Here is an 11998-nt window from a genome sequence, read left to right as displayed (position 1 = left end):
AATTAGTGTATTCTCACGGGAAATTGAGTTAAAGTCGAAATAACACACGAAGGGTTGTAAATCGCAGTTTGAAGAGTTTTAAAACAATATGCTAGTTCTCACGCCGCGCCTCTTTGACGATGAAAAAAGGGTATCTCACCTGTCATCTCTTTTTTTCTGATTCTAACTTGAGAAGGCTTGCCTCTATCTTGTGTTTAGTCCAAACTTAGTGATTCTTTCTTTTGGAGTCTCTCGGATTATCGTGAACGGCTTTTATACAGTGTCTTTATAGTCATTTTTTAAATGTAGCACAATTTGCATAAGCGTGTTCCTGTAAATGTGGTTCACACGCCGAAATATCCCCATAGATAGAGATAGACAGAGATAGAAATTTAATCTTCAATCTCGCAAGTTTTACCAACAACAACACTTGTAAAAATTCAAATAAAATAAACTGAACACTAAGCTCGTCTCAGGGGAGCTAAAAGATTAAAACGTCGCTTTGTGTCATTTTTTGAAAAAAAAAAGGAACTTTTAATTCCATAAGACTTGTTTAAACTTAATTCTCGAAGCGTAAACTTACGAATCGCTTTGCGTCATGTTTCAGCGCTATTAGTTTTCTGAATCGGTTCCGTTGCAGGCATTAAATTATTAATCAGACGCTTACCGACTACGGGAACAAGAGATGTTACATTTTCGATTATAATTGTGCGGGTAACAGATCTGCTTTGATTTTACAATTCCGACAGAAGAAAAGTTTGAAAAAGAAAATATTTATTTTGGTACACTTTTGTACTTTTAGATTTAAGTCAAACAGACAAAATTTCATCAAAGAAGATGTGAACTTGTGTTATTCGTACAAAGACTTGTTTTATAACCAGATGAGGAAATTGAAAGGTATGTTTTTCTTGTAGAAATTGTAACAACATAAAAATTCAGGGAAATTTGGCAAATAAGAACAGCAACGATAGAAAAATTCATCAATTATGAAGTACAGAACTTCGTCGCAATGAAATTGATCGATCGAGACACTAATTGGGGGATGTTTTCCAAGAAAGGCCGTTTTGCTTATGTATGTCAAATCGATAAGTTTATTTCCAGGAGAAGGTAACAATATCAGTGACATGTTTGGAAACCGATTTCTGGCATGGCAGCACAGGAACATAATTCTCATGTGAAAAATTAGTATTTGCTTGATGTTTTACCCTCCTACATTTACATTATACGTTTGTGCGATAAGCAGTCTCTCTGTTTTTACGTGGCTGAAAAAACAAAACAAAACAAAATGCAGGAAGAATAATAGAAGGGAATTTTTTCTTCGGCTGTAACCGATCAAGTCACATCAAATCAAATGAAGTTTTCACAGTGCGCTTAACTGGGACGTTGAGTTTCGGTCACCTTAAGAATCACAGAGGGACAGCTTTTTCAAATGGTGTGTAATGTTTCCATATTCACACTTGGCCAGTACGTAACATGTAACCATTCAGCAAGGGAAGCACAAATTTCACACTCGACGTTCACGTAGTCCTATCGGTCGTCTCCTATGTTTTCACACCCATGAATGAAGAGTTTCGATTAAAATGAACCCGCTCGTTTCCAGAACCTCTGTGCGGTGCAGCTATAGTTCAGCCAACCAGCAACTATAAGAAAAATTTACTTTTCGCTCGGTCAAGCGGCTCAACGGAGTTGAGGCAAGATTTAATACCGGCGACTGGTTAAGGTTAAGTTGTATTCACTGTATAACATGAAGATGAAACAAAGTGTAGTCTATTGACTTGTGAAAAATCAAGCATTGTTCTGTTCGTCATTTCTCTGATAAAAAGGTTTAGATTCATCCTCAGGTAATGTTAAGGTCTTTAGGTCAACAATTTGGAGTGATCCTCGAAATTTGCGCCATGATCCAGCTCTGACGTCAAGTATTGCTATGATTGAAAATTACAACACTCTTCACCGGTTTCAGAACATTCCATCTATCAGAGCATTACATCCATCGAGACACATATAACGTTGATAACGAACATTTGCCACCGTAAAAAAGTTTCAAAGCTAAAGTTTCGAGCGTTAGCACTTCGTCAGAGCGAATGGAGGAATTTTGGTTTGTGTGTGTGTTTACTCTCAACTCCATCCGTGTGTGTTTTTCCTCCATTCGCTCTGACGAAGGGCTAGCGCCCTAAACGTCAGCTTTAAAACTCTTACGGAAGCCAATTTAGGTTATCAACTCATTTCATAATACTAAATCACCCTTTCATAATCTCCCACCGACGCAGCACCGCAGTTTCTTGAGAAACTTACCCACTTTATAGTGGAGAAGGCTACAGTTTGGTTTTAAACGAGTACTCACAGATCAAATTGGGAAGACGCAGCATCAAAGTCATGCACCAGCATGACTCGCGTTTTAAAGAGTATGGAAATAGCTGTTAATTTCTGCATTAATTTAATTGCACTTCGTGCTGGTCAAACACAACTTGCGAAACCACAGACACTGAACAAAAGAACTTATTTAATTTTTTTTACCTGTTAACCCCTTGAGTAAATAGCATCTAATTTCTCCCCTCGGTCACATATAAAGACCATGAAAATACATGAAATAATCCCCAACTAAAGAAGCTTCTGGTTTGTAAACAGTTTTTTCTGTCAGCACCTTAATAAATGTATAGAGAACAGTATGGAGAATATGCATACACCCCAGTGTAAAGGGTCAGCTCTATAAAGTACTGACCACATAAGACCATACAGCTTTCCAAGAATCTTCATACGATTACAATTGTCCCTTAAAATGACTTATTTACCGACTTATACAAGTTATTAACTAAGTTCATCGTTTAGAAATACAGTGACACATATTTACACATTGGAATAGAAAGACAGGAAAGACAAGGACATGGAACACCATTCTCTCACCTTTCCACGGTCGTGTCCCTACCCTCCCTCAAACAAATGATCAAAAACGAAAGTGAATACGAACGAAAAGAAATTCGCCCCTTAATTTAGTCTGTAACTCTATGGTTTTCTCTTTCTTTTTCTTTATCTTTTGTTTTCCTTTTTTTCGGAGACATGAATAGAATTAACTCATTTGGTCCCCTGGTTTTATTATGTTGTTCGTGATCTTTTTGAGCCGTTAACAATCGGTATCAGCTGTTTATCGCTAATTGGTGGTTATTGCTTTTCGTACCTTAACCCTTTAACTCCCATGAGTGACCAAGACAGAATTTCTTCTTAAATTATTAATATTATGTCAAGAAGACAGGTGATAAGAATACAGAAAAATATCAATTAGGGGATTATAAGTTGATCACATACCAAAATCTCCAAACTAACATCATAAGAATTGTATGGCAGACTAAGTAGAATTAGTAATGAGATCCTGGGAGTGAAAGGGTTAAAATGTCGTTCTACAAATCCATGTAAGTGACTCATTTTTTACACAACACTGCTCGTAAGGGAGAGTACGCGTACGACGTTCGTTTCTTGTCATGCCGGAGGTTACGCTACTTGTGCGTAAGACCTAAGTTACCTTTTCGCATGGGTAAAAAAAGGTGAAGATATTCTGCGATTTCCATAAATCAAACGATTAATCAAACGATAAAGATATCTTCATTTTGGAAAAACTTTAGTTCAGCATAATTTTGGTGCAGTTCAACATGTAATGGAGCTTAGCAAGAGGGCTGTCCACCAATCTCGAAAGAAATAACATTTAGTGTATATATCAAGTTGTTAGTGCCAATTAATGTTTGACGAAGAAGCCTTTTTATCTTAATTTTTGGAAAATTTCAACTTGTTGTGTTTTCAATCAAATTTCACTCTCAAAGTCTAAATATGTAGAAATTTCTCGATTTAATCCGCATCTCTACTTCACTGATCGCGTGTCTGTGTTACAGACTTTGGTTGATATTGTCCGTTGATAAGAACAAATAGGTTCTTTAAACAGAACACGATGCATTTACCGGTTAAATCACAAAGTATGTATCATGTGTTGTTTGTACCATGGAAGACTTGAAATGTTTGTTTGACTGACTTGCTTTAGTCATCAAGGCTGTTCAAACCTTTGGTACTTATCAAGGGAAGTCAAGAAGAGGTCTCAAGGCTGACTTCTAAGTGTTTCACTTTTGCTTCCTGAAGGAAAGATTCAATTTGGCAGATAGCAGTGATCCATTTCGAATCCTATTTAAAGACTGCATTTCCAAAGAACGGCTTCTAATGAGTGTCGCCCTTTCAGGGTTGTCTTCGAAGAAGAACTTTTGGTGATTTTCAGCGTCAATCATTAGGCGTTGAGCTGCCTTGTAAGCGAAAAGGCCTTTGCTGAAGCGAAACACGTGACAAGTGGACTTTTGCTCTTCTTTAGTTTCCTCCACGTACATATAAAACTTTGCGTTATCACAAAACATTGAGATGATGTCACGCCATTGGAAACTATGACATACTTCGCCCACTTCGGGAAATTTACTCTTCAAATGGCAAATACGCATTCCATCCACTGTAACACAGAACACAACTTCTTCTCCATTGTGATCACTTATTCCATAATGTAAACAAGCTCCGTAGTTATCCAGTTCCTTGCAAACGTCGAGGGCCGCAGACACCGCCTCCTTGCGGGTCATCCCGCGATGCGATTTATGCAAATCTTTGACCATTACTTCGTAACTTTCCTCGCTAATGTTCTCATCAGTGTTAATACCTGTGGGTGGGAAATAAAATAAACCTAACAGTTCCTCTAAATAACCAGGCTTGTGTCGCTTGCCACTGAAATCTCCGAGCGTAGCTTGCACGTAGAATCCATCAATCATGGCATGTTTGCTAACAGGGAGGGAAAACTTTCCACGGTTGATTAGCGCTTTGACCTGAAGCAAAATGAGCCACTGCAAGTTTTCCTCCACTTTGAGAGGGTCCCGGGGAAATACTTTCACAGCGAACTGAAACAACAGCGGTTTGGATTTTCGTTGAGGAGGGAGTTCTTTCTCGAGGTTCAACCATACCAATTCGCCATCTTCGCGGTCAATGTACTGAAGCCCAAAGTACTGCTTGTAATAGAGAGGCACTTGGATCTTGTCCCATACTCTATCGAGCAACTCGTTTCCCTTCACTGTCTTCTGTTCAAATGATGTGATGAATTGCGAATTGTCGAGTAACACAACTTGACATTGTATGATGCTTGAAGATGAGCGAAGAAAGCTTAAAGACATCTTGACCTACTTGTATTAGAAAATATCGCCTGTCTTGAATCAATTGCACTTCTTTTGTTCCAGCACGATGTAAAACTGTCTTTCTTTCAAGAATTTTCCTGTATAAACTTCCTCAGAAAACTATGCCAAACAGCTCATCATGCACGCACACCTACTCGATCTAATATTTATCAAACTCACTGTATTTCAATTGGGTGATATTTTTAGCGTCTGTCAGAGATACGTGACTAATATCTAGGTTGTGTTGATTCGGTAAGGAAACGGTGGAAAAAAATATATAAGGTTACACTGTGACGCTCGAGTGACGTAGAGAAGGATCAAGGTAGAAGACACAAACAATTTTAGACTTGAATTCCTGGGAGATAAATTAATAATTTTCAAACTCTACATTGATGTTGATCAAATGATCGGCAACGATGGAATTCAGTAATTATCAATATTATATTTTGGCTGTTGGTTCAATCCCGCGGGCTCTGAAACCGGAAGTGCCTTCTTTCAATAAGTCATGTAAAATTCATATCAGATTGCGGGACGTACGATTGATACCACTGTGAGCTTCAACCAAAGGGCGGAGAGATAGGAAGTATGAGTTATCCATTCAACTTCTGAGACTAGAGTATAGTGAAACGTTAAGTTTTCAAAAACATCATGCATCTGTCAGCATTCTAACGCAATCTAACGAAAGGATACTGTGTACACATTGACTGAATGGGGGGGCCAGACGAGAAATTATTTGGCTTAAGGCTATGACGTACAAACTGAGAGCAGCGAGGTAATTGTGACATGACTGAGAGCCAAATACTATCCCGTCCGTGCCGACCAAATTCAGTCAATAAGCATTTCATCATATGACCACTCAGAGCAGGCAACTGTTAGAAAGATTTTGCAATAATTTTTCCCTTCTTCCTTCGAGCCATACATAATCTATCGTAAAAGAACCTACTGAGGCCGTACGGGTTCTTTCGGACCACCGGCCCACACCAATGGGATTACTGTTTAGAGCGGTGCTTAGGACAAACTGGTCGCGCTTTTTCATCTTGTGCATCCATTAGACGTGGGGAGCGCTCCGTCCGTTTGTATTTTTAAAAACAAACCTAAAATTTTTTGTTTAATATTTGAGCATGTCGATCTAACTCTTTGTTTAGTTTTTGCATTATAATTGCTGGTTTTCACGTGACGTCACTAAATTTCAGACTTCAGAACTATTGATCCTCCTGAGATTTTACTTTCATGATGTATTAGAGCAGCTAAAAACTAATATTCAGACAAATTTTCACTCCAAATGGGTTCTTGGTTTAGTGATAGACTACTCTTGAATTTCTAAGCTTTTGCGTGACGTGGCCTTTACATGACGAGCGAGAGAGCTGTTATGTTGGTTTAAAAGGTGACTTATTTAGGGAAATTCAGCTATCTGAACAGTTCTTGTATTAGAATAAAGTATTATTGTTACGTTTATGAGTTCTTAGAGAGATAAATTCACGCTTTTGTAGCAAAACTCAGTGACAGATGTTTCTGCTGGTTTCCGGCCGCCATGTTGGTGCCCATCTAGGTGGGCACCAGCATGGCGGCTCCATACAAATCTCTATAAATTTGGGAAAAACGTTTCTCCTCATATCTTCCGTAAGAAAAATTGCTGTGACCTGAATCTTGGCGAGAGTCTTTACATATCTAGCTTCTTTCTATTTCCAGATTCTAGACTAAATCGATTGAACGGTTTTTATCTTTTATTTTGATCTATTTTGAATGGCGTGACACTGAAAACCAGCAATTAATTAAAGTAAAAGGTTTTTACTGGATCCTAAAATAAACTATTTTTGAAAGAGCATTGTGAGATTTTGCTGATGTAATGACACGGACGATATTAATTATTATTAATATTTAATAAACTTGATTAATTCCACATGACCTACGTGTCGGCCATTCTTTCAGTGTGCACGACGTGCCCTTGGAACCAACAAAAAAAAAAATAATGAATTCAGGTTACAATGTATGTAAAATGAATAAATCAGATAAGGGCGGTTCAGGTGCACGTGTTGTACAACTAATTTGCGTGACAGGAAAAGGTCAGGAACCAGGTATATGCTAGGAAGTTCACACGAGCTCAATCAGATACCCAAAACTATTCGTTTAAAATGTTATGCAAAATAAGCTGGGACAAAAGCTCTTGTGAAATCTACAGCGATGTCGTAGGACAGTTACAAGCGACGACGGCCACGCGACATTCGCGCGAGACAAGCCCTTTCAACCGATAAGCCACTCAGGGAGTCAGTAGAGAAAGGAAACAGAAATACTCGAGGGAAAGGGGAGATTTTGTAACATGTGTTGAGATTGCCTTTAGAGCGATCGTGCTGTATCACTTTAAAAATTCAAAATCTTTTCTGGGTTGTGGGTTAGAATCATAATCAAGGGATGGCAAGGAAAACATTTTGGAAGAAGGAGGTGTAAAGGTTGCTCCAGCAAAGCCTGCTTATTAGAGGTGATTGCTGTGCTCAAGCTTACTTTCAGTTTTGTCAGATGGCGGAATTTTAAATCCGTAAAAATTTGAGCGACGAAAATCTTATGGAATACTGGCATGTCAAGGGGTTCTTCTTGACAATTTCCTCTCTATGTTAACTAAATTTTGATAGCAGAGTCTGCTAAAGGACAAGAACTCTTCGACAGAGTGTGTGAGAAGCTAAGTTTGCCGCCGAACACGAGAAACTACTTCGGCTTGCAGTTTGTAGATGGCGTTGATGGCGAATTAACGTGGTTGGATTTTGAAAAAGAGATCAGACTCAGCGAAGAAAACCGTACGCCTTTCAATTTGCTGTGAGGTTCTATCCTCTAGAAGCCTCTGTCGAACCCAAAGAAGTTCAAGAATTGTTGATTTTGCAAATCAAGATTCTCTGATTCGAGGTAAATGTATCACCTCTGTCAATGAGCACGGCCATTCTGGACGGATTTTTCGCTCAGGCCGTTCTTGGTGACTTCAACCCCAAGTTGCACACTCGTGGCTATTGGAGGATTTATTGGGGTCGTTCTTCGCTCCCCCTAACGGAATAAACTGCGATGCTGAATTGAGTGAAGAGAAATACGAAAATATCGTTTACAAGTTACATCGTTCGCATAAAGGTATGACTCCTAGCGAAGCAAGAATTGCCTTCCTAGAGATTGCTGTAATCTTCCTTTCTATGGCATGTCAATACATCATGGAGCGACTGATAAAAATGGTAATAACGTACATTTGGCGTTATGTAGTAGCGGAGTTCTCGTCTTTGATGTTGACACCTTTGGAATACCGGGAAATGTGGTTCAAAATTTTCCCTGGCACGAAATTGTTACCATGACTTTTCAAAACAGGAAATTTTATGTGGTTGTTTATTCGCATGAAAGGAAAGACGGAGGAAGCTATTCTTACAGGTTTCAAGGGCATTTTAGCCACAAAGCCTCAGAAAGGGTTCTGCACGACGCTCTACAGCATCAAGCGCTTTTTTACCAGCCTGAGAAGAAGTTATTTCGACGAAGCAAATCGTTTGGAGAAGTCGATTCTCACATAGGGCACGAGTCAGTTTAAACGCAACGACAGGAAATATGCGTCAACATTTGGCAAAACACGCAGCCGTAGGATCTTTCAGGAAATTTACCGATTCCATTCGAAAAAAGATGCCTCGTAGACAAAAAAGTGCACCAGCTGATTCATCCCCCGATGAAAGCCCTAATACCAGCACTCAGCACCATGACCAACGTATAAGGTCGTATAATTCTATGGTCTAATGATAAAGTGAATTCACCGGTGTGTGATTGTGGATCATGAAAAGAAAACTGTACAAAAACTTTTTTTGATAACTGTTGTGGTTACATTATTTGATTATTATTTATATTAATTTCAGATGACCATTTTTTTTTAAACAATACGCCCTTCTTTTTGCTTTATTTTCCAAGGAAGATGGTATTTTTATCAGTAAATGGTCAGAAAAAGTTGGTTTTTTGAAAGCTAAATATGCTTGTGCCAGTGATATAAAGACGTTGCACCTTTGCAAATTTACCTTCCGCAATTCCCTCTCACTTAGAGTTATAAAGTGTTCAGTAACAAAGAACAGCAACATAACTTTATTGATAAGAAATATGTATGTAATGTAATGTTTAAAGTTACGAAGAGTCAAGTAAGGGCACAGAAAAATACATACAAAGAACATAATGTCTGTTCCTATTACATGTTAAACATTTAACAAGGGAAGATTTTTTATTCCACTTTCATTTCATTTTCTTGTATTTTACCTTTTAGTTTTATGGCCTTTTCTGATTTTATTATCAATTGCGCAAAAGATAAAATCAACACAAATGAAAACTACTCAAGTGTTCTTTGTGTTCAACAATAAGTAACTAGTATGTGTAAAGTTTGTTTCTTTGAACATCAAGCTAAAATATAAAAATTAATGTTTGGATCATTCGGTGCATCCATTTGTAACTCAGCTTTCCATCCATATTTTTGTGTAATGCTGTGGCATATTTTGCACATTATATTCCATTGCATGGTGGTGGAACAATAAATATTTATCTATATATTTTGCTTATTTAAGCTTTTAAAAGAAGTTTGTAATTACTCCTTTGCATTTCTGGTGATTACATTGAATTTGTTTAGTGAGCAACTTATCTTCTCTCTATTATGTCAGTGTTTTATCTGGTTTTTTAATGTTACTAACAGCTCTAACTTTCTTGTTCCTTACAGACACGATGACAGTGAGATTTTCCATTTTTAAGTCATAATGCTGCACTATTTTTTCTCTGTCATGTTTTTACCTGAGGTATGATTTAAGAAAATGTCTACTCTTTCCTTATCAATAAATAATTTGCTTTTTAAACAAGTGTTTTTGCTCTTTTTAAGTGGGAAGCTCATTGAATTTGAATTGTTAAGTAAACATAATTTTAATGTAAATGTGTAAAGGCAAGGAGATGGAGACAATGCTTTAAACTTATGATGGTATGAGTTAAGTTGAAACATGTTTTTCTTCAAAGTATTACTATACATTAGACTTATTATGAAAAAGCTGAGTGGTTGAGAGTATTCAATCATCATAAAATTGCATGTGAAGCTTGCACAATAAATGTAATGTCTGCAGTGAATGTTGCATCTGTCATGTTGAGTTCAAAGTCTGCCTGGTTTCCAAATGCTTTGAAAAAAATGTAACTACCATTAACTGCTTTTTATTCCAAGTCTGAAATTGATGTTGATTCTATTACTGTCACAAAGAGATGGAAGTTCTTTGTATTCAAATTAAAACTCCCAACCTGACAGAACAAATTACATCTTGAGGGGATTATGATGGTCAATGTCTTTATGGTGTGGTATCAGACCTGTATTTGCTTTCATCTGCCAAATTTGGGTTTGTGTTTTGGGAAAATTTGGCAGTACTTAAATTTGGCAAGTGTAGTGAGAATATTACTCATATTTAAGTGTCAGCTTACTGTAGTACAGTACATTTTTATGCTCATTTGGGGTAAAGTGAAAACATTTCTGTTATGACAAGGATGTTTTGCTCAAGCTAAGAGAGGCTTTAATTAACATAGGCAATTTAGTGTATAATTTGTTGTTTCAATAATGAAAAATGGGAGTTAATATAGAGGGTATTTTATTAGTTCAGTATATATTATACCCTTTTCTATTTCTCTTTTGTAATCATTAAAATGGAGGAAAATTGAAAAAAAAAAGCGACTAGTGGACAAATTTTATCAGTGGATAACTCGTAATATGCTGCAAAGCTTAAAACATTTATTTGAGTAATAATCTTAATATTACAATAATTTCCTGTATGCGAAGCATTGATATATATTTTTGAGGATCTATATAGTATTGAGTATCTTAACTCTGTAAGTTATAAAAATGTTTATAAATATTCAGGAAAGCAATTCTGAATTCAGTGGTTATTTTATGATTCTTGTTGCACAAGTACTAACAATGAAGTAATGTCAAAATTCAAAGTTCATGATTTTCATCATTTTCACAATTTTAAACAGTTATTTTAATCCTTAGTTCAAAATGTATCTTCCATTTTGGGTACTGAAAAGTACATGTATGTTTGTGTGAAACAAGTTTACCCATTGAATGTACAATAAGAGGACCTGTGTGTCCATCCTTGAGTTGTGATTGGAGACTTTGATCAAATGTGACAAGAGACAAGATTTTAAGCATGATGTTCACTGCAAAATCAAATTTCTACTGTCTGAAAATTCCTTGAAATATTCACATTTGTTCTTGAAAGGTTCTTCTTGTTCTGCAATTCTTTTGAAGGGATAAAAATTACAGGATTAACAACTGGCAGCTTCAACATCATGCTTAAGATGAATCCCTATTACGTCCTCTATATAATTATGAAGTCTATTACTTACAGAAATGAAGTACCAGTTGTTACAGTAACTTTACAAAGTCATTGTAAGGTACATGTAGTGAATAAAATCATATCCATTTGTTGTACTGAGTTAACAGTGTAAGGTGGAAACTAAGACAAAGTTTCTCAGACTTGAATAAACTTAAATTTAAAGCTTAAAACTTATAAGTACTAATTTCAAGCAAAGACTCAGGAAGTGTTACAGGCCACCTAAGAATCAAATAAACATTATTTACAATTGCATTGTAAACAAGGACATATTACGTAATATTGCCATTGGCTTTATAAGTGGTACTATTTCAGTAATGCATACAGATCAAGCTTCCTTTCAATTTATTTTTATAATCTAAAATTTGTGCAATAACTACAAACCATACAAAGTCATATTAATAGTGATTAACATGACAGTAAAAATAAGTTTTAATACATTATAGGATAGGACAGCAGGTAACTGATAGAACCAACTACATTTGC

The 11998-nt window shown here is 36.7% G+C and overlaps 1 protein-coding gene and 1 pseudogene across 1 annotated transcript; one reads left to right on the top strand and one right to left on the bottom strand.

Moving 5' to 3' along the window:
* Positions 1-2457: 2457 nt before the first annotated feature.
* On the bottom strand, positions 2458-5328 carry LOC131770329 (band 4.1-like protein 1). Its single transcript, XM_059086040.2, has one exon. It carries the CDS (start codon positions 5157-5159, stop codon positions 4080-4082), a length of 1080 nt encoding a protein of 359 aa, XP_058942023.2. The 5' UTR covers positions 5160-5328; the 3' UTR covers positions 2458-4079.
* A 2371-nt stretch (positions 5329-7699) lies between these two features.
* Positions 7700-11981, top strand: LOC131770267 (band 4.1-like protein 1; annotated as a pseudogene).
* The last annotated feature ends 17 nt before the right edge of the window (positions 11982-11998 follow it).

This window comes from Pocillopora verrucosa, chromosome 1, assembly GCF_036669915.1.
Source record: "Pocillopora verrucosa isolate sample1 chromosome 1, ASM3666991v2, whole genome shotgun sequence".
Classification (NCBI taxonomy): domain Eukaryota; kingdom Metazoa; phylum Cnidaria; class Anthozoa; order Scleractinia; family Pocilloporidae; genus Pocillopora; species Pocillopora verrucosa.
This window is presented reverse-complemented; position numbering and strand designations above follow the sequence as displayed.

Coding starts and splice junctions, on each gene's coding strand:
- LOC131770329 (XM_059086040.2), bottom strand. CDS start 5,159: ATGTCTTTAAGCTTTCTTCGCTCATCTTCAAGCATCATACAATGTCAA.